Below are 27106 nucleotides of genomic sequence, written 5' to 3' on the forward strand. Positions count from 1 at the left end.
CTGAATTTTTATTCTATTCTATTACGCAGTAATAGATCATTCACATGGTTTTGACTTTTGTCTACATTTCATTACCTAACAGCATTCTACATAATATTATCATGTTGTTGCCGCAATCGAAAGCAGACTAGCACTGTGGCCTCGGGTTGTTGTCGTTGACCACGAGCATGACGAAAAACAGAGTGACCCTGTGTTATACACCGAGAAAGATGCGCATATCCATAGTAGGTACTAGAAGTTCTAGAACTAGGTAGGTTTCTACTGGATATTTTGATAGTTATCATTTATTTTTGTTGAACATCATGAACAAATTGATTAATCAATAAAATAATAATATTAATAAAAAACTCCTTAATTTCCCTATATTTTTTTTCATGAAATATAAAATTAAGTTTTAAAATAGTTTTTTTATTATTCAATCAATGAATAAGTTTATGAATGAATGAAACTTTGAGATTTGGGAATAACGTCTGTTAGTAGTATAATCTACTCAAGTCAATAATTTATCGCGATGAACTAAACAATATTTGAAGTTTGATATTCTTAATTTATTCATGTCCTAAAGTTGTAATAATATTGATGTTACGAAACTATTAGCTCAATTAATGCAACGAATCTATTCACACTGTTTTATAGTATACGTTATTTTTAATATTTGATTTTTTGGAAACAATTAGTTCAATTACTATTCATCTTACCATAATACTAATGAAAATATGAATAAATTATGAAAAACCTTTAGAAATAGAGGCTGGTATAGTGTATACAGTATCCGCTCAGAATATTTTATTGTTTATTTATATGCATATAAATATATAATACACGATTTCATTTAATTCTAAATATGTAGCACATTCTCTACAGTAACTTACTTAATGGTGAGGAACACTGGATATCATTTTTACTTATTATAGTTATTAGGGTTTAATTTAATAATGAGTTTATTGTGATTTACAATTTCACACTTACTAAAACTTTGATTAAATGTTTTAATTGTTAATAAGACAACAAATTTTGGTGTACTTGAAGGAAAATTTTTTTTTAATGCTATAAATATTTTAACTATGAAAAAATGTTTAAAATTACTAGTATATTATTAAAAGTTGAAAACAAAATACTTTAAGATAATTAAGCATTTTGCTTGGTTGATAATAAATAAAAATTCTTTGTATCCAATAATATAACGAACTGTCACAACTCTTACTAAAAATAAAAATCATTTATAATATATAATAGGTCATACCTAGGCGCATCTGTTCGATTTTGATTGAAATATGTGTAAAAGTCATTACAAATAAGATAATATGATATAATGTTATTGAAAAGGTAAAAAGTGCGTACAATAAATGGTACCAACATAAAGTGTAGGTGTATTGGATAAAAAAAATGAAATAACCTAGTGTTGGCTTGCACAAGTTTGTGTGTCTTATATTATATAATGTATATAGTGCGGTTTGCGCAGTGTATGCTGATCGATAACATCGACGTATCCGTTCGGGTTTACGACAAAACGGAGTAAAAGAAAATAAATTGAAAGGCTACAAAAGGTCGGAAAAGTCGGTTCTTTTTTCCTCTCCTTTCCCTCTCCTTTCCCTCATCTTTCGATTCAAAAATCTAGCAACATACATTACATATATATTATTATTGTTATAACAATTCGGGTGACAGGTTAGGTTTTGAGGGGTGACAAAGGAAGAGCGATAAGAATGATCACCGGGGGTGAATGGGCCGAGGGACAGTTAAGGAGTGCAAGGGGATACCGGGGAGGGTGATAAAGAAGAGCAACATTGGCGGTGAGGGGGAGGCGTGGCAATCTGGATGGCGCTGATAAGACGACGCCCGTAGTTACCGTCGAGAGTAGCCATGGCAACTGACTTTACGGAAGCCGTCGCCGTGTCATACCGGAAACGATGCTACCTCGGAGATTTTCTCGTTACAGCTTTATATATTATATTATATATACATATATTATATAATATATTTACTATATACATTATACATTGTACTCGGAGGATAGGGTTTTCGTAATGAGAACGAAAACGTATTTTTTTTTTAAACGCTTTTTTTCTTTGCTCACCTCAAATCTCTTACCTAAACTTACTGTGTAAATGCATGTATATTATCTTTTACGAGGTTGATCTTATAGTCTACGATGATACGATACGCACTGATATCTACGTATTAAAAAGTACAAGCGTCAAATGTTCAACCGGTGTAAAGTAAACGATGCAAAATGTTATTATTAGCCATGCTTGTAGAATTTTAACTATATTAATATTCATAAATCCCGGAAAACTAATTTAACAATGGCAATGATTAATGTACAGTTATGTCAAATGTTAATTATTAAATATTTCATCTGTATATTATATAATATGATCATATTTTGTTTTATATGGTGACATTATTGTGATAAACTGCAGACCATCACATATATAGCCGACGCTGACAACAGTAACGGCCGAATGATGAAGTCACTTTCACTGTTTATTTAATTGATTGAAATCAAAATTTTATGAAATTAATTATGAAATACGATATCCACATATTATAGTAGTGGTATACCAATACTTTATAGCAGTTCGATAACAATAATAATAATAATAATATCGTGTTAATTTGGTTTCAATACATTGTTAATAAAGTATTATACATTTATTATAGTGAATAATTATTGTTTCTACTCGAAATAAAAATATACCTGTCTAATAGCAATACTTTAATCATTTTTGAATTATCTGCACATAATATAACAGGAAAAAATGTAACCGATCATCCGAAACCGACGAGATGAGTATAGTTTTTGACGAGTGTACAGCTAGACGACTCTTATTATTGTCAAACCGCAGCTGTTCGAATTAGATAAGATGCTGCACCTATATACCTTCCAGCCACCCATAGCTACCGCATAATATCGTGAATCAAACCAGTTGCGTCGAGTAGTGATGTAATTTTTTTGGTTGAAATGTGGTTTTATTTCTCTAGGTCACCCGGTTCGTTATTTACGCATTGTATAACATATATTATAATTATAATATATATTTTATATACATGACGTATGTATACGATAATGTGACGAATTCTCGCGCGCCATACCTACCTACATCACACCAACAGTTAATGTACAACATAATAATATCATAATAATATACCGATGCGATCGTTTTCGGGGAACCCCTCGACTCTCGAGTTTGTACATTTTTTTCGTGCTCCCTCTCTCGCACCGTCTGCGATGCCGTAAAAACAAAAACAACGACGCCTATCGGTTTCCCATATCATATGCCGTTCCCTCTCACTTTCTCCCCACACCCTCTCTCACTCACTCCGCCGCCGTGCCTTTGTCTGTCTCTTTCTCTCTCGGGGCATTAACTTTATTAGGACCGCGGACTGGTGAACGCGTGTCCCGCACGTGCACCGGGCCCCGCTAATCCCAGTTTAGTCACCTCGGCGTAGCCGCTGGAGCACCCGTAATACCCGATTATCGTCGTCAGTGAGCCGCTCGCGCGCGCGTTTGTGTGTATTTAGGGGATGAAAAAAATAAAAAAATAAAATACTGCAAACGCCGCACGACGACGATCTTTAGTTTTGATTTCGCCGCGTAATCCGATTATCTTTTAGTGACATTTTGGCACCGTTAAACGTACTTTTGCACCCACACAAGTCGCGCGCGCGCAAGAGAGAAAGAGTGAAAACGCCGCATCGAGTGGGCTCGAGGAAAGGTGACCTGCCCCTGTTGCGAACCGTATAATCGCGATTTAAGTCACGATTCGTGGGAATTTCGTTTCCCCTATATTATAATATGTATTGTATAATGATACATTGTGTACACGCAGATACACAGACACACACATAGATCTATCGTTAAAAATATGTATCGATGCGTATCACTCAAATATAGTCCACGTAACGATATAGAATTTGTTAATAAGAAATCGATGTAATAGTGCCTATAACTCAAAAACAATCCTTAGGGAGCCTGAAGCATTGGAATTAAATAGTGCTTGAGAAGTTTTGAAGTTCCCAACACTATCCATCACAACCACGATAGTAACCATCATTATTGTCACTACAATTAATAATTATAGCACGTGAGGTTTATACCACGGACTACGGTTATATATCAGATGTAAATTAATTAGTTTTCTAAATAACATGAATATAGTTGGTTAATATTATTAATTATTAATTTAATAATAATATTACTAGTGTGGACTTTTCATTTTATGTTATAGGTGATGCCTAAATATGTATTGATTGTATCTTGAATAATATTCTGTGTTTTGAAAACTCGTATTTTTTTTCTATATTAAATGTACTGATGTAAATTGTAATTGTGAACAGAACCATAGCCATATTTCGGAGAATTGGTGTTAGCTATATTATATGAATAATAAGTGATCAGGTCTAAACAATTTGCATGTACCAATAGAGTAGAGTAACTTATATTACTCGAAAAGTCGTAAATTGTTCAAGATTTATTATACAGAAATCAACAAATTCGAATAAAAATGTATAAAAAAAAAATAATCAAATAATTTAAAAAAACCAAAATATTTTAAAGTTATATCATGACGTCTAGAAGACTAAAAGAATACTAATATACATGTTTGCATGGTGAGGATTTTAAATTATTAGATGAGCGAAGTAGTTGACCAAACTTTTTCTGTGCAGCTCTATTTCACTAGTCTAAAGTTGTAACAATACTTATAAGTTTTAAGTTATAACCTATAACTTATTATTTATTTTTCGATAATTCGATTTTCATCTATCAAAAGACTTAAAATTTCTTTACTTTAAAATTTTACTTTGGAGTATTTACCTTTTTAATAGTATGTTTTTAAACATGTTGTCATTCAAAAAAGTGAAAACCTTAAAAAATTATAAAAATACATATATTTTTTTTTTTATATCGTTATGTGGTATGTATAATATTATCAAAAAAGTTAAAGTACTTTAAAAAAAAATTAATATAAAACTAAATTTGTTACACAAAAATCACTTAGATTGTACACACAAGTGACACATATAGAGCAGCGCATTCTATTAACCAATATAATGTGGTTACTTCTGTCTAGGTAGCGTTCTCTTATTAAATGGACTACATATCAACTATCTTATATTACGTCAAATCAATTATGTCTCATACGATAAAATCTGAGATACAGTTTTAATGAAGAAATGTTGATAAAATAACTTAGAATATATTGATTTGGGTCCTACTTTTCAATATTTTAACAATATCATAATCTGTAGTAAGAAAAATATTAATATTATGTAAGGTTAGGTAAAGCATAGTATTAGTATTTTTCTTACTATAGAGATTATGATATCGTTAAAATATTGAAAAGTAGAACCCAACTCAATATATTCAAAGTTGTTTTATCGACATTTCTTCATTAAAACTGTATCATAGCTTTTATCGTATGAGACATAATTGATTTGACATAATATATTAACATAGTTGATAGGTTAGGTAAAGCCGTTAAATGTACTAGAGAAATGTATAAAAAAAAAACTGAAAAAGAAATAATAATTTAGACGAATGCACCCGATAGATAGCTGTGCGTTTGACTCATAATATGTACCTAAACACATTATTAATTGCAGTGATAGATAAAACAAAATGTGTACGTAAAATGTAAGTAAGTGTACACCAGACACTGTACGTTATAGTATGATCAGATCATACTCGTATTACAATTATGTACATATATATATTATATATTAATATATTATTTACATTGTTCTATTGTAGTAGATAAAATACAGTGTACAAAATTGTAAGTGTTATCTTGCATTATCAGCTTCCTAAAGTATGTATAAAATGGAATACTATACTCAGTAAACGTTTTGACCACAAGTAAATTGTACTGCTTTTATTTTTTTAACAGAATTAATTAATGATGAAACGATTAATTTTTATATTTTGGATATTTTTTAGTCTCTCTGTTTTTCAGGTAGGTTTTTATTTAATAATATTATTACGTTTTTATTGTTGTTATTTTTTATTTTCATTTTTATTTGACGTTTTAAACATTTTTATAAGTACTACATAATATTATTTAAAATATAATATAATACTTTTCATTTATTTAATTTATGATAAAAGTATATTGGTGTATTTTTTTTTTTTTATATATATTTACGTGTATTACTTTGCTATTATATTGAATAATGCTATAATTTATTTAATTGTTGATAGAATAACATCTTCAGCTAATTTGGCGTCTATATTCTAAAATAATAACAATAATTACATAAATTAAATTTTTCAGAATGGACGTGCATCTGCAGGAAAATGTGTTTTCTGCAAATTTGGATTGATAAAAACACCTCTAAATGCATCGGCTATAGTAAGTAATTTATTAACTTATTAAGCATACGGTTTTTTAATCATAGGAAAAAATTAGATAGGCATTTTAGGAATTTAGAAAATTTAATGATTAAATATTGCACCAATATTAAAACACTGTATTGATATTTTTTTTAAGTATTAAACAATTAATATCGAGAAACTAAATAATACTGTAGACACTTATTATGTATTTTGAGAATAACACTTATATAATATATTATGTACATTGTTTACTTTAGAAATCAACAAATGATAGATCCAAATCCTTGCATACAATGACTTCAGTGTCTATACAAAATACAATTTTTGTAAATACTGTAAGTGTTTTATTACTATAGTCCGAATAGCTTACAAAAGCATTTTGTAATAGTAAATTTAATTTTAAACAAAATTAAGGTGAAACTTATTATTTTTTTTTTAGAACTTGGACCATCATACCGAACAAGATTCGCTTACTTCTATAAAGACTGCCGAAGATCTAGTGAAATTCAGTTCTCAGACTTCATTGGCCAACTTATCACTGGATGAAAAATTATCGATCGTTATAGGCGTAACGTCGTTCTACGGTCATATGACGGTCCCACTACCATCTGTTGTGGCCGTTAACTTGATCAACATGTTAGCATGTTCACCAAAGTTATTTTCATCAATTCCTCAACAGTGCTTGAATTCGGCATTGTCCATATTAGCAGTGAATCAATGCGCATTATGCGGAACACCGACAAAAGATGTAGTCCCGTTTTTAAACGGATTGCTTTCACTATCCCCAGGTGCCTTGAACAGCATCCCGAAGGCTAGTTTCATTTCATTATTAGGAATGGCGTCTTCCACAGAAATTTTTAACAATTTAACACATACGTCGGTAATGAATTTGATCACTGTGCTTTCGATGTCAAAATCGACGATCAATTGTCTGCCTCTGCCGACTTTATTTTCGTTGTTGACGTTCGTGGCATCTAAACCATTCACGGAATTAATGATCACTTTACCACCTTCTACTATGTTCGGTTTTCTGGGAGGGTTGTTGGACACACTCGATGACTCGTCACCTTTTCTTATAAATACAATACCGACTTCGGTAACCGTTGCGATACTTAGTCCTATAATGACCACGCGCATGTTGGGCGTAATGCCGGTAATTAATTTCGACTTGCTGATGTCCGTCCTTGGTTCATCACATGCGGTATCAAAAGCTTTACCAATTACTAATTTTATCTCAGTTTTTAATATTTTAATAAGTTCACCAAACATATTGAGCTCTTTAAATCCAAATAACGTGGCCAAAATATTATCTTCAGTGGCCACATGTCCATCAATAATGGATAATATACCTTTAAATTTGGTACACCAATTATTAGAGAAAATAAGTGTTTATTCACCGTCATCTTTAGCTTGCATTTCTGAAAAGGAATTTTCATTGTTGTCCAGAGAAAAAAATTAGAAAATATCCACGTATTTTTTTAATATTAAATATAAATAAATTATATTTAATTTTTAATTTGTTCAAATGTCTGTATTATAATTTTTATAATAGTTTCTTTTTTTTTAAATTTACATTAAACTTTTCATGTTATTGATTAAATTGTCATTGTATGGCTCCTTTTTAAAATTGTATTACTGTAAGTTATACCTACGTAATTTTATTATGGTTATTTCATTTGGATTTATATTACATTTTTTTATTATTATTAAATAGAAGCACATTGTAGCTTTGTTTATTGGGATTCAAATAATATTACAAAAAATTGTCTAAATTAGAATATTTGTATATACAAGTATATTTATAGTTATATTACAGTTATTATTTGTATTGATAATATTTTCATCTAATAAATTATTGAAATGGAACACTATTTTAATGATCTAAGTAAATAGCAATATTAAATAATTATTTAAATAGTATTTTTTTAAATTATTTAAATGTACACATTTTTAAAATGTATTTTCTTAACTTTTTTTTATTTTGTATAATAATATTTCATATCGAAAAGAAATAAAACAAAATATAAACAATATATGATGTTCTCCGCTATAATGAAAATATAAATTTAAAGTTACCTATTAAAATATTTGTCTTATAATTATAAATTTTCGATTTTAAATACATAAATATGTAAGATGTGTAATATTTATTGAACACGAATTACAATGTTCATAGCTAATTTATTTTATTATCTGTTTCTTGACTGATAAATTCCAATCATAAATAGCTGCAGATACCTAGTTTTAATTTAAATACTTAACTTAAGTAAGTATAAAATACATACCTATATTAAAATTGCTTGGAAATATAGGTTATAGTATATATTTTTTAATTTCGAAACAATTTAGGAAATTATGCTTGGAATTATAATAGTTTAAGTTTCATTATTTTAACTCCAATCTTCACTGTATCCTAATAAATAACCATATGTTAAATATGGCAGGTACATTAATTATTTATAAGAAAATTGCAAAATCCATCACAACTTAACAATTTCTTAAGATATGAACTATTTGGTTATACTCAAAACACTGTAATGTTAAACTTACATTTTAAATTATTTTAAAATGTTTGCAAAAATCTTTTTTTGATACTCAGTAATCCATAATACGAAAAAAATATATTATACTTTATTATTCATAGATATAATACTACATAATCAATATAATGATGTTTTACCGTGTATACGTTTATTTGATTTAATTCTCAAATATCTTAGTGCTTTAAAAATTTGATATGCAATTTTGTAATAATATGAAATTCCAAATATACGTGTAATAATTAAGTTAGAAAATTTCAATATTATACCTACATCATGAAAATTTAATAATTTAATTGCCGTCGAGATGCAGATGATTCACATAACTTAAGACAGCTCTATTACCGACTATTTAAAATTTAGTCTGTTGATCTATGGATAAAAATATCAGTATAAAAGTACGTATCTAAATCATATAATATAAACATAGGTACATCTGCAATAATACATATCTATAATCTATATACATAACAAATAAATTACTGATAAAATTAATGAAATCACCATAAATATACGTGAAGTTTTGAAAAACAAATCATTTGCGATTTGAGTATAAAAGCAAAACCACATTCCTAATTTGTATGTATTATTATTCTGCTGTTCTTCAAGCAATTACATACAAAATGAAGATTTTAAGAATTGTATTTGCTTTGGCATTGGCCTGTTTGGCTAAGGTAAGAATTATTTTTAAAAACTTTCAATTTTCACGAAGTTAAATATTATCTAATAATAATTTTATTAACAAGGTTGAAGCAAGTCCTTGTGGCACATGTGGCGGATATCCATACCTTCCAGATCTATGTTTCGCGCCACCACCACTACCACCACCATGTCCACTACCACTTCCACTTCCATGCTTACCGCCACCTCCACCACCATGTTTACCATTACCTCCATGCCCAATTCCACTTCCACTCCCATGCTTACCACCACCACCACCACCATGTTTACCATTACCTCCATGCCCAATTCCACTTCCACTCCCATGCTTACCACCACCACCACCACCATGTTTACCATTACCTCCATGCCCACTTCCACTTCCACCTCCATGCTTACCACCACCACCACCACCACCATGTTTACCATTACCTCCATGCCCACTTCCACTTCCACCTCCATGCTTACCACCACCACCACCACCACCACCATGTTTACCACTACCTCCATGCCCACTACCAATTCCACTACCGTGTTTACCATTACCTCCACTTCCACTTCCACTTCCATGCTTACCACCACCGCCGCCACCATGTTTACCATTACCGCCATGCCCACTTCCACTCCCATGCTTACCACCACCACCACCCCCATGTTTACCACTACCTCCATGCCCACTACCAATTCCACTACCGTGTTTACCATTACCTCCACTTCCACTTCCACTTCCATGCTTACCACCACCGCCGCCACCATGTTTACCATTACCGCCATGCCCACTTCCACTCCCATGCTTACCACCACCACCACCACCACCCCCATGTTTACCACTACCTCCATGCCCACTTCCACTTCCACCTCCATGTTTACCACCACCGCCACCACCATGTTTACCACTACCTCCGTGCCCACCACCACTCCCACTCCCTTGTTTACCACCACCCCCTCCACCATGTTTACCACTACCCCCATGTCCACTACCACTTCCTCTCCCGTGTTTGCCACCTCCATGTTTACCACCTCCATGTTTGCCATTACCACCATGTCCACCACCCCCATGTGTTCCACCGCCAGCGTTATTACCAGTACCTCTGTGCTCTTTACCTTGTTTCTCTATTCCACCATTATGTCCACCTTGTGCACCTTGTCTACCATTATGACCACCATGCCCACAACTTCCTTGCTTCTGTTAACACAGATTACTTCTTATTGTTGATTACTATTATATTTTTTCTGTTTTATATTGTATTATTTTATACCCATATACTTTATAAAAACTACATAATATTCTCTAAAAATGTTATAATCGAAAAATACTTATTATATGTACCTATGATGTTGAAAATAATATAAGATTTATTAAAACTAACTTAATTAATTAAATAAAATAAAAGGTTCATCTTATACATATTTTTTCTTCTTTGCTTACTATTTATATCTTATCGTCAATTTAATTAAGAAATTGTATACTATACATGACTATTAACAATCAATGTTAATGGATTATAACAGTATTATGTATTGGTATTTAAAATTCATACAAATATAAACTATTGAGTAAAATAATTGTTGTAATGATAATTTACATTTGGTGCTATAAATTATATTATACACAACTAAAACACACTTCACACTTAAATTCTATATCTTAAAATGTTTACTAGAACAACAATTTCATTTTTAGTCTACCATAGTATAGTAGCCAAATATTTATATATATATAATATAATTTGTATAAAATACGTTTCATTTATAATTTTTGATGTGTACTACCAAAATGTATTTTTACTTATTGTTTAAAATCTACCTATTATTAGTTGTCATTCGTGAATGATCGTAATGATAATATAATATAGGTATAGTGACAACTGACAAGTAACAAATGACAATGCCGGTTTCTATAAACATTCCGTACATTTTTTGATTTAAAAATAGGGTGAAATAGTATCCAATAAAATTATGAAATATTAAATATAACCGACTTATGCAAATGAGTAACGTAATGAGGAATCTTTATTGTGATATTTAGCGAGTTTATTTATGTAACTATTTGGAATATAAATTTATCGAATATACAAACAAACGTTGAATTTATTTTGAAGCATACAAAATACAAATAGCATGTCTTATAAAATAATATTTTTGAATAGTAAGCTATAAAGCCTATTAAGTTTCTATTAAGATTGATTATCATTATTGCAGAATAAAATATAAATATTTGAAATATTACTAAAAAAGTGTTAAATGAAACTTAATGCATTAATTTAATAACCCTAAATATACGAGTTGCTATACATATTATATAATTATATAATATATTAGTTTATAGTCGTATACTCGTAGAGTGGTATGGAATATCTAGTAATAAGTAATAAAAATGAATCATATTGTGAATCGAAAAAGTAGGTACTTATGGTATTGGTAGTTATTAAAATCTCGAAGAAACATTTTTATAATTATACGTAACACGTATTTATTTTGATAAATATTTTTATATAGACTTTTTGATTCATTGAAGTAGAGAGGAATGAACATTATATTATAGTTGCGTGATCCACCTAGGTACTGACTATTGCCTTGCCGAATGTCACTGATGGTTATCCGTCCGAAAAGTAGGTAACGGCCACGGCGTCAGAAAAAATCATTATCAAACATAAAACAATTTTAACAACACTGATAGTTAAACTACTAACTATGCCACATAATATAATATACTTAATCATAGATACATAATACCTTTATATACTACTTAGGATTTAATTAAGATCCATAACCAGAGCGTATAGTGAGATACATAGGTATTTGTATATTATTATGCAACTAAAATATAATTAATTTTCTTTTCTACAAAGAGTTTTTGTTTTGAAATATGTTGTGATCATGATTTTTTCATTATTATTATTTTTTAAATATAAGTATAATATAAAACGAAAATTACAAAAATAATAATAATAAGAATGATGATGATGATAATAATAATAGACAGGATACTGCAGAAAAAAATAGGCATATGTGAACAAATACCAATATATTTATCTATAAAAATGACTGGTATCAAAAATGTTATTTAGTGACAATCATTAGATAGTTTGTATAATGAAAACTTTGGAACATTTTAAACCCCTCCCCTAATAAATGTACTTCAAAATAAATAACATAATAACTAAACAAAAAAGGAACTATCCTAAAATATCGATATATTTATTTTTACCATCTCTCAAAAATCAGAATAATTGTATACAATTGGAATAATTAGATATTATGCATATTAAAAAAAAAAAAAAAACAATAAAATGTATTATAATTTACAATGCAATCAAGAAACAATTTTTTTACATTGATCATTATGAAAGAATGCAATTTTGTTGATAATTTGTTGCGTTGACAGTGCAAAACGTTTCGTTCACATGTCTTAAAGAAAGAAATTGTTTGTAAAAACAAAACTTTTTTGTTTAAGAAATATAACACCGTCAATACGTGAAAGACAAATACGATAAATGATAATACATTAAATGTTAGTGTAACACAGTATTATCATAACCTGTAATCTTTATTAGACATATGAATGAAATTATAGTATTTAAGATCTAGAAAATTATTGACTGTTATTAATATAATTTTAAAATTTTAAAAGACTCAATTATATATATTTTGATAATTTATGAAATATATAAGTAGGTTTTTTTTTTTCAAATGCTTATATCAACAAGGTAGTTTTATGATAAATTAATTATTATGTGTATATTGTAGATAATATGAAAGTAAAAACACTAAAGTATATCCTAATTGTATAGTTTATACTCTTAGAATAATTTTATCAAATGTGTATAGACGCTTCGATTTACGATCTCATCTGCAAGTTATGGGAACTTAATTATTCACTCACTAAATTATTAATATTAATAGTTAATTATATTTTATTTTTTGGTAAATAATTAAACTACATCACTCACTTAATAGGTATTATACGAGTATGTGTTTTAGTGTTTAAGACCTTGTAAGTTTAAATATAACAAAGTATTGTAGTTTTCATTTTTACAGATTGGTACCTATTATTTTACATTTTTTATAATGTTATTCTAATATTGATACAATTATCACGACCATAATTTGAATTGAATTTAAAAAATAAAACCTATACATTATAGATGGGTAAGATTTACACATGTTTATACATTTTGGTATTTAATATGCAGTTGTTCGAGAAATATTAACATTTAACATTAATCCATTAGTTCTAACTATTCGTTCGTTCTGTTTTCTGAACCGTTTAATTATGCCCTATGTGAAGATTATTGTGTATTATAATTATACATATTTTTAAAATATCGTAAATGTTCAATATCACATTGTGCCGTATGGCTAATTCCGGTTGGTTGATCACGCGGAACTGACACCACGCCGCACTTTACTCCTTTCTTGTACCCAGGATAGTGCTAATTATATCTGATAACGATTGAATTAGGTATATATACTAAATATATTAACACTTGGCCAATGATTGTATACAGAATTCGAATTTCGTGTTCAAACACAGTTTACCTACTTATTATTCGAGGTTCGAAGGTAAACAATAATCTGCTGATAGTATAGGGTCGGGATATCACTCAATTCAAGTGTGAGTTTGGAGTCAATCTTGGACCCAGTTTCATAAGTGTTGATCGTGAAGTTAACAATGCTCGCAAAATTGGTTTCCCGGGACGACGGAAACGTCATTGTCTTTATTAGTTCCGAGTCTGGTATATCCTTGTGCGTATAGTTATATTTTATATTTTTATGGTACTCATCGTAGAAACCTGTTAGTCGTGAATGCTGACGTAATGATATTAAAGATGCTTCAACGACAGTTGGGTATATATTGAGAACTGAAAGTCACGCGTATAATATTGTATATGATATTATAATGTTACTAAAATGTTACTATTATAATAAAAGTGACGATTAAATTGTTCTCCATTAATACGGTGGAACACAACAATTTTTAGCTCAGTTTAAAAAAAAAATATATGTAATTTAATCTAAAAAAATATTGTGATAGCGACTGAAGAACTATGAAACCATATTATTTTGTGTTTAACACACGTCATATATCTATACCAGTAGGTAATAACACGTTATTGTCTAGAAATTAAAACGAAGGTACCGTAGTGTGTCTAAGTTCTGCAATCATGTTTTATTAATTGTTGATTAATATTCAAATTGAAATTAAACCAACCTCGCTAGTCGCCGGAGTCTGTTTATGAACATCTACCTAACATTTAATATTATATTTAATTTTAGGGTCTAAACGGCGGTAGTACATAAACGTTAAAGACGAATCTAAGGACGTCTATTACAATATTATTACTGAAAACGTAACTGAAGGCCGAACCAGCAGAAATCTAATGATTTATAAGTATTAAACGCGGTTCTTGTAGATATAACTACGCATAACCTACATTTCGTTTCAAATAAGTGAGTCAGATAAAACATTATACACTCCACACTGTTATTATAATAACCGTTCAAATTTCAATATTAGTCTCAAAGTCAAAAATCATAACCCTGGTGCATTAGTTTGCGTAGTTGTTCGGTATTATTTTAAACTCGATTCAACGTATCATTATGTTTACGATTAATGAAACCCGTATATTAATCCATAGTGTGATATTATCCACTTGATAAATGATAATATACTTTAAACCTAATATAATAATGTACGTTTTAAGGTTAACAATTTACTAGGTATATAAGTATATAACAACCGAATCGAACTATAAATTAATAATTATAACTTTCTGAACGACAACACGTATTTGTTACGTGCATTTTCGTCAGTTTGCCTTTTATTAGACACATATTTTAAAATATTATATCATAAATAATAATATCATCATGTTATATTATACGTATGAATATAATATGTGCAAGCTGAACCCGGCGAGCAATAATGAAAATTCATTGCGTGTTGAGGAATATAATATAATTGTCAAGTCAACAGTCAATATATATATATATATATTATAGTTCTCGAAATTGTGTGTTATAATTATAAGTAATTAATTATTAGCTTTCGCCTATATAATATATATAATTATTAATTGCGTATACACCTGCTATACGATTTTTCTTATACATAAGTAATATTGGTAGGTGTAAATGCTCAAGTTTGATGTTTGATTTGTGTATGTTCATTACCTTCTAATTTTCAATTACACAATTATTATTTTAAATATTCAATGCTAATCTTTTTTTCTAATATAATTTATTTTAATATTATATTATATTATTATTACTATGATTAAAATTAAACTAAAAACTATCTTAAAATAATGATTGGAAAATGTATTATATAGTTAAAGTATAGTTATTAAATTGTTGTTAATTTTTTCTGTTACACTTTGTAATAATATATTGTTGATTGTTTTTTCCTTTATTCCCTTATTATTTAAGATACATTAATTTATTATAAGTCCTTAAAGGTATAATATCAAATAGAAAAAAAAATGTGTTTTTAATTATTAAAACCTATATCGTTATTACTAATTACAGCTGTTAAACACTCAATTTTAATATAGTGAAATATAGCTATATTACAAAACCACTGTCATATTAAGAAGACATAGTTGTAGTATCTGCAGATATTTAACAAAAAAAAACCGTTAAATTTGTCATGGACATAGAATGGGAAGTGTTTATTAAATTATATTGACATATATGTCTTATCAAGTATTGTATTACATACAGCGGAAAATTGATACACAAAGAGCCCAATATCTAAACTAGTCGTTGACATTTCTGGATTTTCGCTTTGTGCTGTATATTATATCAGTAAACTTGCCAAATATTTAATCTCATAGACATGGAAAGAAGATTTATTTTAGTATGTTGTAAATGTTACCATAGCAATTTCAACTACTATCTATATGTTCTATAATTATTATTGAAGTCAGTAATATTCTGCGATAAATTCAGTTGTATTCATATTATCATAACGCTGATAAACACATTTTCTACAACCTTATAAGGAATAATACAAACATTTATTATCTTATTAAACTTAAAAGATTAAACTATGTGACTTATAGCCAATTGTTAACAATATTATGATAGTCGATATAGTAACCAGACTCATTGAGTTATTTTTATGAAAAATTCGAAAATAACGTAGATGCATAATAATTAGATGTGCATATATATTCTTATAAAATGATGTAAGCACGACAATTTTGTAAGTTATGTACAGCAATGCCGTTATGCAGAATAAAAATATTATATATTTATAATGTTGAAAATTGCTATCTACTGATTATTTTTTTATAGATATTTAAATTATTATACATAGTCCGCTTCTAAGAAGCGTAAAAAGTGTTTTTGTTTTTTATTTTAGATGATTTACATTATTATAATATGGTTATGTGTCTATTTCTCAGGTCTACGACCGCCCAACGAAATATTGTGTAAGATTTCTATAATCGTGTTCATTCAAAACTAGTTGTTTCGAATGTTATTCTTCAAATAATTAAATTCATGCGCCTATAGATATTTAAACACTTCCAGTTATGTCGTAATACATTTTTATAATAAACATAGATACATGTACGTACACATTCTATACCCCTGAAAAATGTAATCGTGAAAAAATGTACAGAATAAAACCATTGGAATATAAATCCAATATAGTTAAAAAAAAAAAAAATAAAATAACCGATAGAAAACTTGAAATATTGTTATACTCGTATATGTTTCAAGTAGATTACATTATATTACTATTATTCTATTATAGTATATACTATATAGAAGTTTTATTTGGAATACTAATAAACTATATTATTTGTGTTTCAGTAAAATATATTAATTATATTAATTATACATCGTTCAAAGCAAATCAAGGCTGGTGCGATGGATCTTATCATCTTACGCAGTTCATCAATGCGACAGAAATCGTGCCATTCTTTTCAAACACAAAAATAGCGTGTATTGAAATATGACCATACCTATAAGAGAAAAAAAACTAAGGTAGGTATATACTGTTTGCAGTACATTAAATTACTTTGCACGATCTACATAAACTAACTGCTGCTGATGGCGTATGGTTTTATAATATTATTGTTGAATGATCACAAAACATAGTAAAGTAGGTTTATATTATTGTGAGTAACATGATATTCCTTACACCTTCTATGTACCACTATGCAATTTACTAATTCATGAATTATACGCGCGCGAAGTGATATTTTGGTATACATTATGTATTATTATTATTATTATTATTTAGTAGGCAGTAAAAAACAAGTATACAAACATAAATTAATATTTTAGTTTATAGGTATACCTATTATATATAGATGTAAATGATGCTTAATAGTGCTTATATTTAAAAAAATATGAACTACCTATTTTATTTTTTTTTCCATTTTAGTAACGATAAAATAAAGCACAATTTAAATCAAATAAATTAATAAAACCAATTTTAACGATAAACCAGAATTATATAAAGAGTGATTATTTTAATAATAATAAGCACTCCCTCATAAGAAGTAACTTTTTTTTTAAATAAATAAATAAAAACATTTTCTACATAATTTGAAACCATTACAAAACATTTAAAAAATATTTATGTTTTTGACTATTTTTACATTTTAATATTGTTTAATGTTTATACTTTTTCTAATTCAACATGCATTTTTAATTTTATATTATAAGACAATCAATTTCAGGAAAGAATTGTTAATTAGGTAGTAGTAACTATTAAAAGTATTTAAACTTTAAAATTTAGATTATCAGAGTTGCATTCTAGGTTGAGATACTCTGCATCCTAACAAAATGTTAATACAATTCTATATTGATCAACATTTTAAATATTTATAGACAGCGCTAAGATATATATGCATTGATACGTTTTTTTTGCAGTGTCCTTTTACATATTTGGTAAATGGTAAATAATGTCCACGATTCACCTAATATTGTACACATGATACATAAAATAAACATTTTGCATATTATGAATATAAAAACAAAAATGTATATTTCATGGTATACTTAAAAAGAAGGCTATGTAAAAAGCTAGATTTCATGTAATATTATATTCTTAATTTAGATTTAATAAAATCAATATTTTTTTCTTTGACGAAAAAAATGTATTAAACATGTAGTAGATTTATTTAAAAGTAAAACTATATAAAAATGATTTACTTTAAATAAAAAGCAAATTTATTCAATTAAAAATTGAATTTTATTATATATTGTTGTTTCGATCAAATATATTAATTATTTTCAAGATATTTAGTTTGTATTTACTATAAATATTCCATTAAAATATTGTAATTGGGAATTATTATTTAGGCAAATGAAACAAATAAGCTAGGGTAATAGAAATTTAATGACTTTTTAAGGTTTAAAGAAGGCTGACATCTCAAAGTCAACGTAATTACGTTCGTTCTGAGGTATCTGCAATTTACTTTGATAATATTAAGTGTGTTTTAATGTGCGTGTGCGTGAAAACTAAATATTATTTTTATAAATAATTACAGTCATTAATATTTTAAAGTAATGTTATAAAGGTTTTTACAGTTAACATTAAGTACTGATAAGAAATTTAGATTTTTCTGTATCAATAAATGGATATAAGCTATTATTTGACGCATCTTTACGTGGGTTAATTTCTGTGTTGAAAATAACGTTAAAATACTATATACATCACCTACTTAAAGAAAATCTAATAATAATTTCAACAACGGTCATTCGCATTTACGTTTGATATTCAAAATTATTCACTTAATTGTACCGAAATAAAATTAACGAAAAAATGTTAGTATCTCGAAATTACTCTTAAATGTACATTAATTATAAACCATATAATGTGATAAAATATTTTGTTCCTAGTCTTAATGCCGGGTCGTTCTGCAAAAAAAAAAAATAAATTAATTGCATAATTGAGATAATAATTTTGACCGATTATAGGCTACTGTCTCGTATCTTACGTCTGAGCTAGGTATGTTCGAAAGAACGTGGCAAATACTATAAAAGGGAGAGAAATCAAAAAAATTGACGCATTCTGACACAGTCAATCATTTTAATAATTATATATATATAAAAAAAAAAATTAAAAAAAAATTCTAACATAAAAATGAAACAACTAGCGTTATTTGTCTGCGTGGTAGTATTGCTTCTAAAACTTATGGTACGTTATTAATATATATATATATATAAATTTAATAATATTTTTTATTTTATTTTACTAAGTCGTATTTATTACACTATAACATTATTTTTGTAGACATTTTAATTGATTATTCATTTTTGACAATCGCTGATTTTTTTTTTTTTTTACAGAACACAGATGCACACTTTAAATCATTTCATGCAGACACTTCGCTGTTGTCTCTACCGTTGGGACAACAATCAGAATCAGCTCTCGGTCAATTCGACTTCAAGACATCACTAGCCGTAAAAAAAACCGTAGCGTTCATGACCTTTCTATCGTCCAGCCCGAAATTGCTGTGCCTAGTCCCGCCGTTTTTAATAACGGATTTTCTCACACAACTTTCATGTAATCCCACAGTACTGAATGCTATACCGCGTCACGTGATAACGGGATTCATGACCTCGTTGTCGGCCAACCCGACTCTCGTGAGTGGAATTCCTCAAACAGTATTCGTATCGATAAGCAACACGTTGTCCACCGGACCGTCGGCGGCTACGGGGACGGCCGGGTCACCAAGCACGGAAGTCGTCGGTAACTCGTATGGGTCGGCCTCGCCCGCAGTGCCACAATCGCCTGTAGTTCAGGTGAGCAAAACCGTCGAAGCCACCGTAGCGCCGGCTGGCCCATCTGCACCGTCCGCAGTGCCGCAATCGCCTGCAGTTCAGGTGAGCAAAACCGTCGAAGCCACCGTAGCGCCGGCTGGCCCATCTGCACCGTCCGCAGTGCCACAATCGCCTGCAGTTCAGGTGAGCAAAACCGTCGAAGCCACCGTAATTCCGGCCGGTCCATCTGCACCGTCCGCAGTGCCGCAATCGCCTGCAGTTCAGGTGAGCAAAACCGTCGATGCCACCGTAATTCCGGCCGGTCCATCTGCACCGTCCGCAGTGCCGCAATCGCCTGCAGTTCAGGTGAGCAAAACCGTCGATGCCACCGTAATTCCGGCCGGTCCATCTGCACCGTCCGCAGTGCCACAATCGCCTGCAGTTCAGGTGAGCGAAACCGTCGATGCCTCCATAACGCCGGCCGTTCAGCCAGCATCGACTGCGCCCGTTTCACCCGTAGTCGCGATCAGCGCCAACGCCGTTGCCGCCATATCGTCGTCCGGTTCGCCGTCATCGCCCGCACATGATTTGTCCGGTGTTTCTGTTGCAAAGGAAGTCGCCGTTACCGTAGCGCCAGCAGTTTCACCTTCGTCAACGGCCCCCTGTTTACCCGCGGATTTACCCACGAATAGTCCATCACCGCCAATCGTATATCCACCAGTAGGTGGACCTTCAGGACTTCCTGAGCCGTGTGACGACATAAAACTACCATCGCCATTTTCGATACTGCCATCGCTATTCAATAAGGGAGCCGGTGTTAATATATTAGAATCGAAAATCGAATCGATTCTAAGACTATTTGCAAGTGGTAACTTAAAGTTGCCGCAATTGCACGTGCCCGCTGTACCTAAAATACCTATTGTACCCCAAATACCTGTCTTACCACAAATACCCGCTGTACCCAAAATACCCGCTTTGCCCAAAATACCAGCTTTACCCCAAATACCCGCTTTACCCCAAATTCCTGCAATTGTAAGTAAACCTAAAATATTTGTCCTATTACCCGCTCCATTAATTGGTAAACAAATTGAAATACAGCCCGCGCAGCTTAAAAAACCAGAAACTTTAGATAATATTATAAATATTATTCATAAACGTCTACCCACTCCGCACAAATTGAGCTTGCCAAAATTGCCCGCGCTTACAAGTAACCCGATCAAATGTCTTCCGTTATTCTCAAAAGTTCCTTGTTAATATTCTCTGATATAAATTAGACCGGTTTATTTTTCCCGAAAACACTCATCTCTCCATTTTTAATGTATTTATTATTATTTTTTTGTATTTTATAATTATATTATTGTAATTTATTTACAAATTAATTATTATTGATTTTTATTTATTTCACATCATTATTATGTATTTATAATTTAGACTATTGTGATAATATACGTATTACGTATATAAGTATAGTCGTACACTATAAAACGAATAAAAACCATTTTTAATGTATTTGCTAATCGGCGGTTTTGTTACAATAATAATATTAATAATAATAAAAACTATGTTGAATTATTTCTTTAAACGTTGCGTTTAGATATTTAGTGCTTTATCTATCCTATTCTTGGAATATCTGTTGAACTATTTGATTGTCACGCACTAAGGTATATCACCGGACACGTGATATAAAATATGCTACAAGAAACAATTACGGAACTGGGGAAAGTATATGACACATTTAATACGAGACAACGTCACTGAGTTCCTGAGTTAAGTATAGTTTACATGAAAAATAGATAAAACACCATAAATAATTAATTTAAAACTTATCGTATTTGTTCATAACTTTATATAAAAAATAACAATATCTGAGATTATAAACAGTTATATTAAGATTGAAATTTGCGAAATACCGATTAACTGTAATTTAAGACGGTTATAAACATATATAAAAGAGTTATCAAATTTCAATTATGGGATATAATATTTAATTATTTAACCTATTGACAACTATAGTCTATAGTATATGTCTTATTGTTAATTTAGGATGTAAAATAAAAATCTTTAATTCAAAAAGTATTTATCTCAATATTATAAATTTAATGCCAGGTAAACTATCATATCTCAATGCAGTCGTCAAAGGATTTAACTATGAACAACTATCTGTCTGCTTTGATAACTTAAAAGAAATTTTCATATTTGGAGTAAAAAAAAAGTATTTGAATATTTTCAAAAATGAAATTCTATTTTACAAAAGCAGCATATTAGATTATTCTAATGGTACAACTGTACAAGAATATGTAGACTGTAGGTAGTAGGTACCTAACATTTATCATACAGTTTTAAATACATATGACGTTGGAAAATGAGTCCGGATTAGGCTTTTTCCATTACTAATTAGGTAAGCATTTATGAATTTTATCACTTAAACCAGTTATTTAACATGGTAAACATTCAATTTAAGTTGATTATTAATTTTTAGTGTTCGTATGCGATTATAACTATATACATGTTAATACATTTAATGAAAATTAAATAAATAAAAATAAGACACTTTTGGAAAATTTATAACGATTTGTTCAATTATCATTGATTTTTAAACACAGTAAAACTACTATAAATCAATGAAAGAAAACAAAATACTGCTGTTATTATCAATAGTATAATATTCTGTACCAAATAAACATTTTAAATATCTAGAATATATTATATATTTATTGGTAGTTAAATTTTTAAAAATAAAAAACTTCTAATAAAAATTAGTTATATGTAATCTGCAAGTTTAAGCTTTAAACCTTAAGCTTTATCAAACGCTTTTGAATCGTATCAAAGATCAAGTTTCAACGCGTCCTTCACTCCCGCTTTATGTACAGCCATAAAAAAAAAAATATATAATTAATTTGTGTTTATTCTTCATGGCTATTAGAGTAAACATTTCTTAGCATGCACAACGTATGTTTAGTTTCACAAATTCTACGCGATCTTCAATCAAAATAAATGTGACGTGATACATTTTAAACACAATCATTGTTACATCAAACAAATTATTCACGTTAAATAGCAAAATTAATGCACACAAAATTGATAAATTAAACTGTAATTCGTGGATGATTATGAATAATTATGGTAATTTTAATTACTTTAAATAACTCACTGAAAAATAGCATTTAATATAGTTTGCTTATCGTTTCAGTTACAACATTAGAAGCAATAATCAGTTGCATATGTAGGGACGTGGAAAACATCGCCAAAAATTGGCTGTGATGAAGGTAGACCGTTAATTGTTATCTGTGGACAGAGAAAAATACTATTTTCTTATATTATAAATTATGTAAGTGTACACATGAATTTAACGACCACTGGCGTTCAGAATGACTACTTATCTTTAGTTGATATTATGTCCGGAATGGCGTAATAGTATGGCTGTTATAAGTATGCACCCACCTTATATTATAGAAACTAAGATATTATATTATTATTCATATAGCAGACACAGTCTAATCGTCGAACCATATGCTTACTTTACTATATTATATTAAATACTAATAAATATGAAATGGTCCAAAGTCATTTCGACAGCGTGCGCATTGGTGTTCGTGAGTCTTTCGTACTTAACGGTATGTATAATAATTTATTTTCCGGACGGCAAGTTATATAGATTCTCACGGTTAGAAGTCAGAACGTTAGAAGAAGCGAGTATATATATAAATGTATTTTTTTTTAATACAGATTAATAGATCCTAATGACGACTATAAATTCGGGTTTATTTTTAACGTAAACAAGTTTTGTTGATGAATTGCATAATTTTTAAGTGTTTTTTCTCAATTTCAGAAATAGATAAACACAATTGCTTAATGTTTAAAACACTAGCTATAATTGTAATTACGTGAAGTATCCTAACTGTTTAAAAAAATTAAAAACATTACTTTTATTTGGTTAGGTTATTAAACTATCATTAATTATTTTATTTATAATTTTTGCAATCTTTTAAAAATATTTAGGTTTAACAAATAACATTGATATGCTTATTATTAGATGACGCGCGTAAATGGGCGAATGAATTATACATTGGGTCATTTTCTCCATTAGAGAAAAAAAATATTCTTGCAGTGAGGAAGCGTTGCTTTTATGTTTTGTTTCCGTTTTACAAACGTATAACATATCAAATTTTTCTTTAGCAGAATTAATGTTATATTGCTAGTCTTAATATTACAGTAAATTTACCTATTATCAAATTTAGAGGTGCTAATTATACTATTATAGTGAGTTGCAAGTATGTTAAATACTAACATAATTCATAATAATAGCAACTCATTTTAAAATTAAAATCACAAAAAAACACAGGTCATATTCTTAACTATAAGTTGTATGATAGTTCAATGTACTGTAATAATAGAACTAACAAAATAAAATGTATTTGACTGAAAGCAAATTTACCTTGTATAACAAAGACAATATAAATGCAAACATCACATACTCTTAAAAGTGTATTTTAATATTAAATAATACTACACGAAAAAGAATTTGATGTGAAATTAGTTATTTTAATTTGTTTATATAATTATTAATTAATTATAACATTCATTAATTGTAATAATAATTAATTATATGATAATTAAAGTGTATATACGTGACTGTTTATACAATTACTATCTACCACTATACTAGTTGATAATACGATATAATTTCAATAATATATCACAAAATTATTTTTATACACATTTATTGCAATAAAGGAAAATAACAAAAATTATTAGGTATTTCGACTATTTGAATTTTAAATCGACACAACTCTCATAAGCTTGGTTATTTTCCAACTATCTATGGATATTGATGGTTATACGATGGTACAACAAAATAATATTTTGTCATAACTAATAATATTAACATGCTCAACAGATTATAAAGCATTTGTTAATTATTTAGACTTAAGATAAATTAAATACAATACAATTAGCAATACATTAATTTATGCATTACGGATTCATCGAAAAAAATATTGTTGTGTACTTTAGTCATTTTAAATTTTTAGTTCTATTTTTCCGGTTAGGTATTCTTTTTTGTTAATTTTCTATTAAGTTAAAATCAAATTTATTTTATGTTTTTTATAACTTAGAAATTATTTAGGAAAAAAAGTGAATATAAATAAAGAAATTACCAGTATTATATTTTTAAAATAACCTTGAATTGGTAGTACTGCTATAATAATCAATTCAATTCTAATTCATCTATTCATTTATCTTGTAACAATTTAAATAAAAAATATAATATATCTACCTAATAAACAATAAATATAATAATTAATATACATAAATAAGAATTTATTATAATAATAATTTCGTTTCTATTTTCTATTCGAGCGTGGAATACTAGTCGTAAGTAATAACTGATATTCGTCTATTATTGTAGGAATGCTCCGGAGCTCCTCCGACAGCGCCATCGCGGTCCTCGGCACACAACTCAACCAAGCCGGTTAGCTCGAAGTGTGCTCCTCTAGTTCGGTGCACGACATCGAAGCCGAAAGTTTTTCCGGGTACCGCCATCGCTGCTGCGTTGACTGATCTCTTGAAGACGGCCGCCAACGAGCACCAGAACCGGCCGACCACACTGCATCAATTTCCGGATGTTCTGCGAACTTTCGTCCGGTTCATCGGAATCGTCGTCTCACCACCATCATCCACACCAACACCACCAACACCACCAACACCACCAACCTCGACAGCACCATCAACCCCACCGACTTCACAAACCTCACCAACACTACCAAACGAAATCGACGATTCGACTACAACTCCGCCAACGACAACAACCCCGTCCGCCCCGATAATCACCTGTCCACCGACGAATCCTGGGTCATTAAAAAAACTGATGTCTCTATTCGTCCCTGCATCTGCCATGCCATCGACGACCGCACGGCCAGGGTCGACCGTCACGTTACCACAACTGTTCCGAGTAGCCGGTTCGTAAGATGGACAAATAATAAAAAAAAAATAAAACTAGTCGTCTTCACTATACCATTCGCGTGATCTTATAATATACTGTTTTGCTATTTTGTAATGCCTGTATTATTAGGCGAATGTTATAAATAATAGGTACCTATATGATTTATTTTTCGCAAACATATTTTGTGAACTCAAGTCTTAAACTCAACTCGTTTTAAACGACTCGGCGGAAGACACCTCAATTAATACCACACACATTATGTTACATTTCAATGTTACGTATTAAACATTAAAATAGCCATAGTATTTAAATTAATAGTGTGAAGATGTGTTTCTTAATACGTCATCGATTATTAGCAACAGTATAGTGCCGTACTGGCGTACAATGGCCTATTAATTAATATTACAAAATTATATATATAAGGTAGGGCAAAATTACTATTATGTGTACAAAACTAGAAAACCTTACAATATATACATGAATATTCCTGAGTTTTAGATTTTTTTTATTCACCTACAGCCGTGATTATAAATATAAATAACATAAATTTGACATCATCTATCTATATAATCGTATGAAATAATGATAATTGTATTGTTAACATTATTGTAATGGAACAACAATTTTGAATATATTATTTTAAGATACCACCACTCATCAGTAAACACCAAAACCAACACAAATGTGTATTAATAATAATATATATGATATAAAATATTGCTATCAGACGTCATTTATCCACTAATTATTATTATTAATGTTTTTTTTTAAATAAGTACTTATACTGTTATTATTTATAAATTGCATTTACTTTTATAAATTAAATAAACGTAACTGTGTGAGCATTTTATTTATAAATTATAATAAAAAAGAAATTTAATATGAATAAAAATCAACACA

General features: G+C 29.4%; 4 protein-coding genes across 5 annotated transcripts; all 4 read left to right on the forward strand.

Moving 5' to 3' along the window:
- The first annotated feature begins 5816 nt into the window (after positions 1-5816).
- Positions 5817-8208, forward strand: LOC132922339 (uncharacterized). The gene is made up of 4 exons (XM_060985812.1): positions 5817-5957; positions 6276-6353; positions 6595-6672; positions 6777-8208. The coding sequence occupies exons 1-4, from the start codon at positions 5901-5903 to the stop codon at positions 7794-7796; spliced, it is 1233 nt and encodes a 410-aa protein (XP_060841795.1). The 5' UTR covers positions 5817-5900; the 3' UTR covers positions 7797-8208.
- A 1232-nt stretch (positions 8209-9440) lies between these two features.
- LOC132922580 (uncharacterized) lies at positions 9441-10788 on the forward strand. Its single transcript, XM_060986160.1, has 2 exons — positions 9441-9551; positions 9624-10788. The coding sequence occupies exons 1-2, from the start codon at positions 9459-9461 to the stop codon at positions 10695-10697; spliced, it is 1167 nt and encodes a 388-aa protein (XP_060842143.1). The 5' UTR covers positions 9441-9458; the 3' UTR covers positions 10698-10788.
- An 8752-nt stretch (positions 10789-19540) lies between these two features.
- LOC132921082 (mucin-2-like) lies at positions 19541-21847 on the forward strand. Its single transcript, XM_060983917.1, has 2 exons — positions 19541-19699; positions 19852-21847. Exons 1-2 carry the CDS (start codon positions 19646-19648, stop codon positions 21517-21519), a joined length of 1722 nt encoding a protein of 573 aa, XP_060839900.1. The 5' UTR covers positions 19541-19645; the 3' UTR covers positions 21520-21847.
- Positions 21848-23717: 1870 nt separating this feature from the next.
- LOC132922391 (platelet glycoprotein Ib alpha chain-like) lies at positions 23718-26697 on the forward strand. Of its 2 annotated transcripts, none has more exons than XM_060985880.1 (2): positions 23718-23972; positions 25673-26697. In XM_060985880.1, exons 1-2 carry the CDS (start codon positions 23814-23816, stop codon positions 26228-26230), a joined length of 717 nt encoding a protein of 238 aa, XP_060841863.1. In that variant the 5' UTR covers positions 23718-23813; the 3' UTR covers positions 26231-26697. The 2 variants fall into 2 exon arrangements, with proteins under 2 accessions (XP_060841863.1, XP_060841864.1); XM_060985881.1 differs by having other exon boundaries at positions 23722-23879.
- Positions 26698-27106: the final 409 nt, after the last annotated feature.

Source organism: Rhopalosiphum padi, chromosome 2, assembly GCF_020882245.1.
Source record: "Rhopalosiphum padi isolate XX-2018 chromosome 2, ASM2088224v1, whole genome shotgun sequence".
Classification (NCBI taxonomy): domain Eukaryota; kingdom Metazoa; phylum Arthropoda; class Insecta; order Hemiptera; family Aphididae; genus Rhopalosiphum; species Rhopalosiphum padi.

Bases quoted from the DNA above. Each gene is read 5' to 3' on its own strand.
- LOC132922339 (XM_060985812.1), top strand. From the start codon at position 5,901: ATGATGAAACGATTAATTTTTATATTTTGGATATTTTTTAGTCTCTCT. The intron at 6,354-6,594 runs GTAAGTAATTTA...TGTTTACTTTAG, and splicing joins CTCTAAATGCATCGGCTATA to AAATCAACAAATGATAGATC. The intron at 6,673-6,776 runs GTAAGTGTTTTA...TTTTTTTTTTAG, and splicing joins ATACAATTTTTGTAAATACT to AACTTGGACCATCATACCGA.
- LOC132922580 (XM_060986160.1), top strand. From the start codon at position 9,459: ATGTATTATTATTCTGCTGTTCTTCAAGCAATTACATACAAAATGAAG. The intron at 9,552-9,623 runs GTAAGAATTATT...TTTATTAACAAG, and splicing joins CATTGGCCTGTTTGGCTAAG to GTTGAAGCAAGTCCTTGTGG.
- LOC132921082 (XM_060983917.1), top strand. From the start codon at position 19,646: ATGAAACAACTAGCGTTATTTGTCTGCGTGGTAGTATTGCTTCTAAAA. The intron at 19,700-19,851 runs GTACGTTATTAA...TTTTTTTTACAG, and splicing joins TATTGCTTCTAAAACTTATG to AACACAGATGCACACTTTAA.
- LOC132922391 (XM_060985880.1), top strand. From the start codon at position 23,814: ATGAAATGGTCCAAAGTCATTTCGACAGCGTGCGCATTGGTGTTCGTG. The intron at 23,973-25,672 runs GTATTTTTTTTT...CTATTATTGTAG, and splicing joins AAGCGAGTATATATATAAAT to GAATGCTCCGGAGCTCCTCC.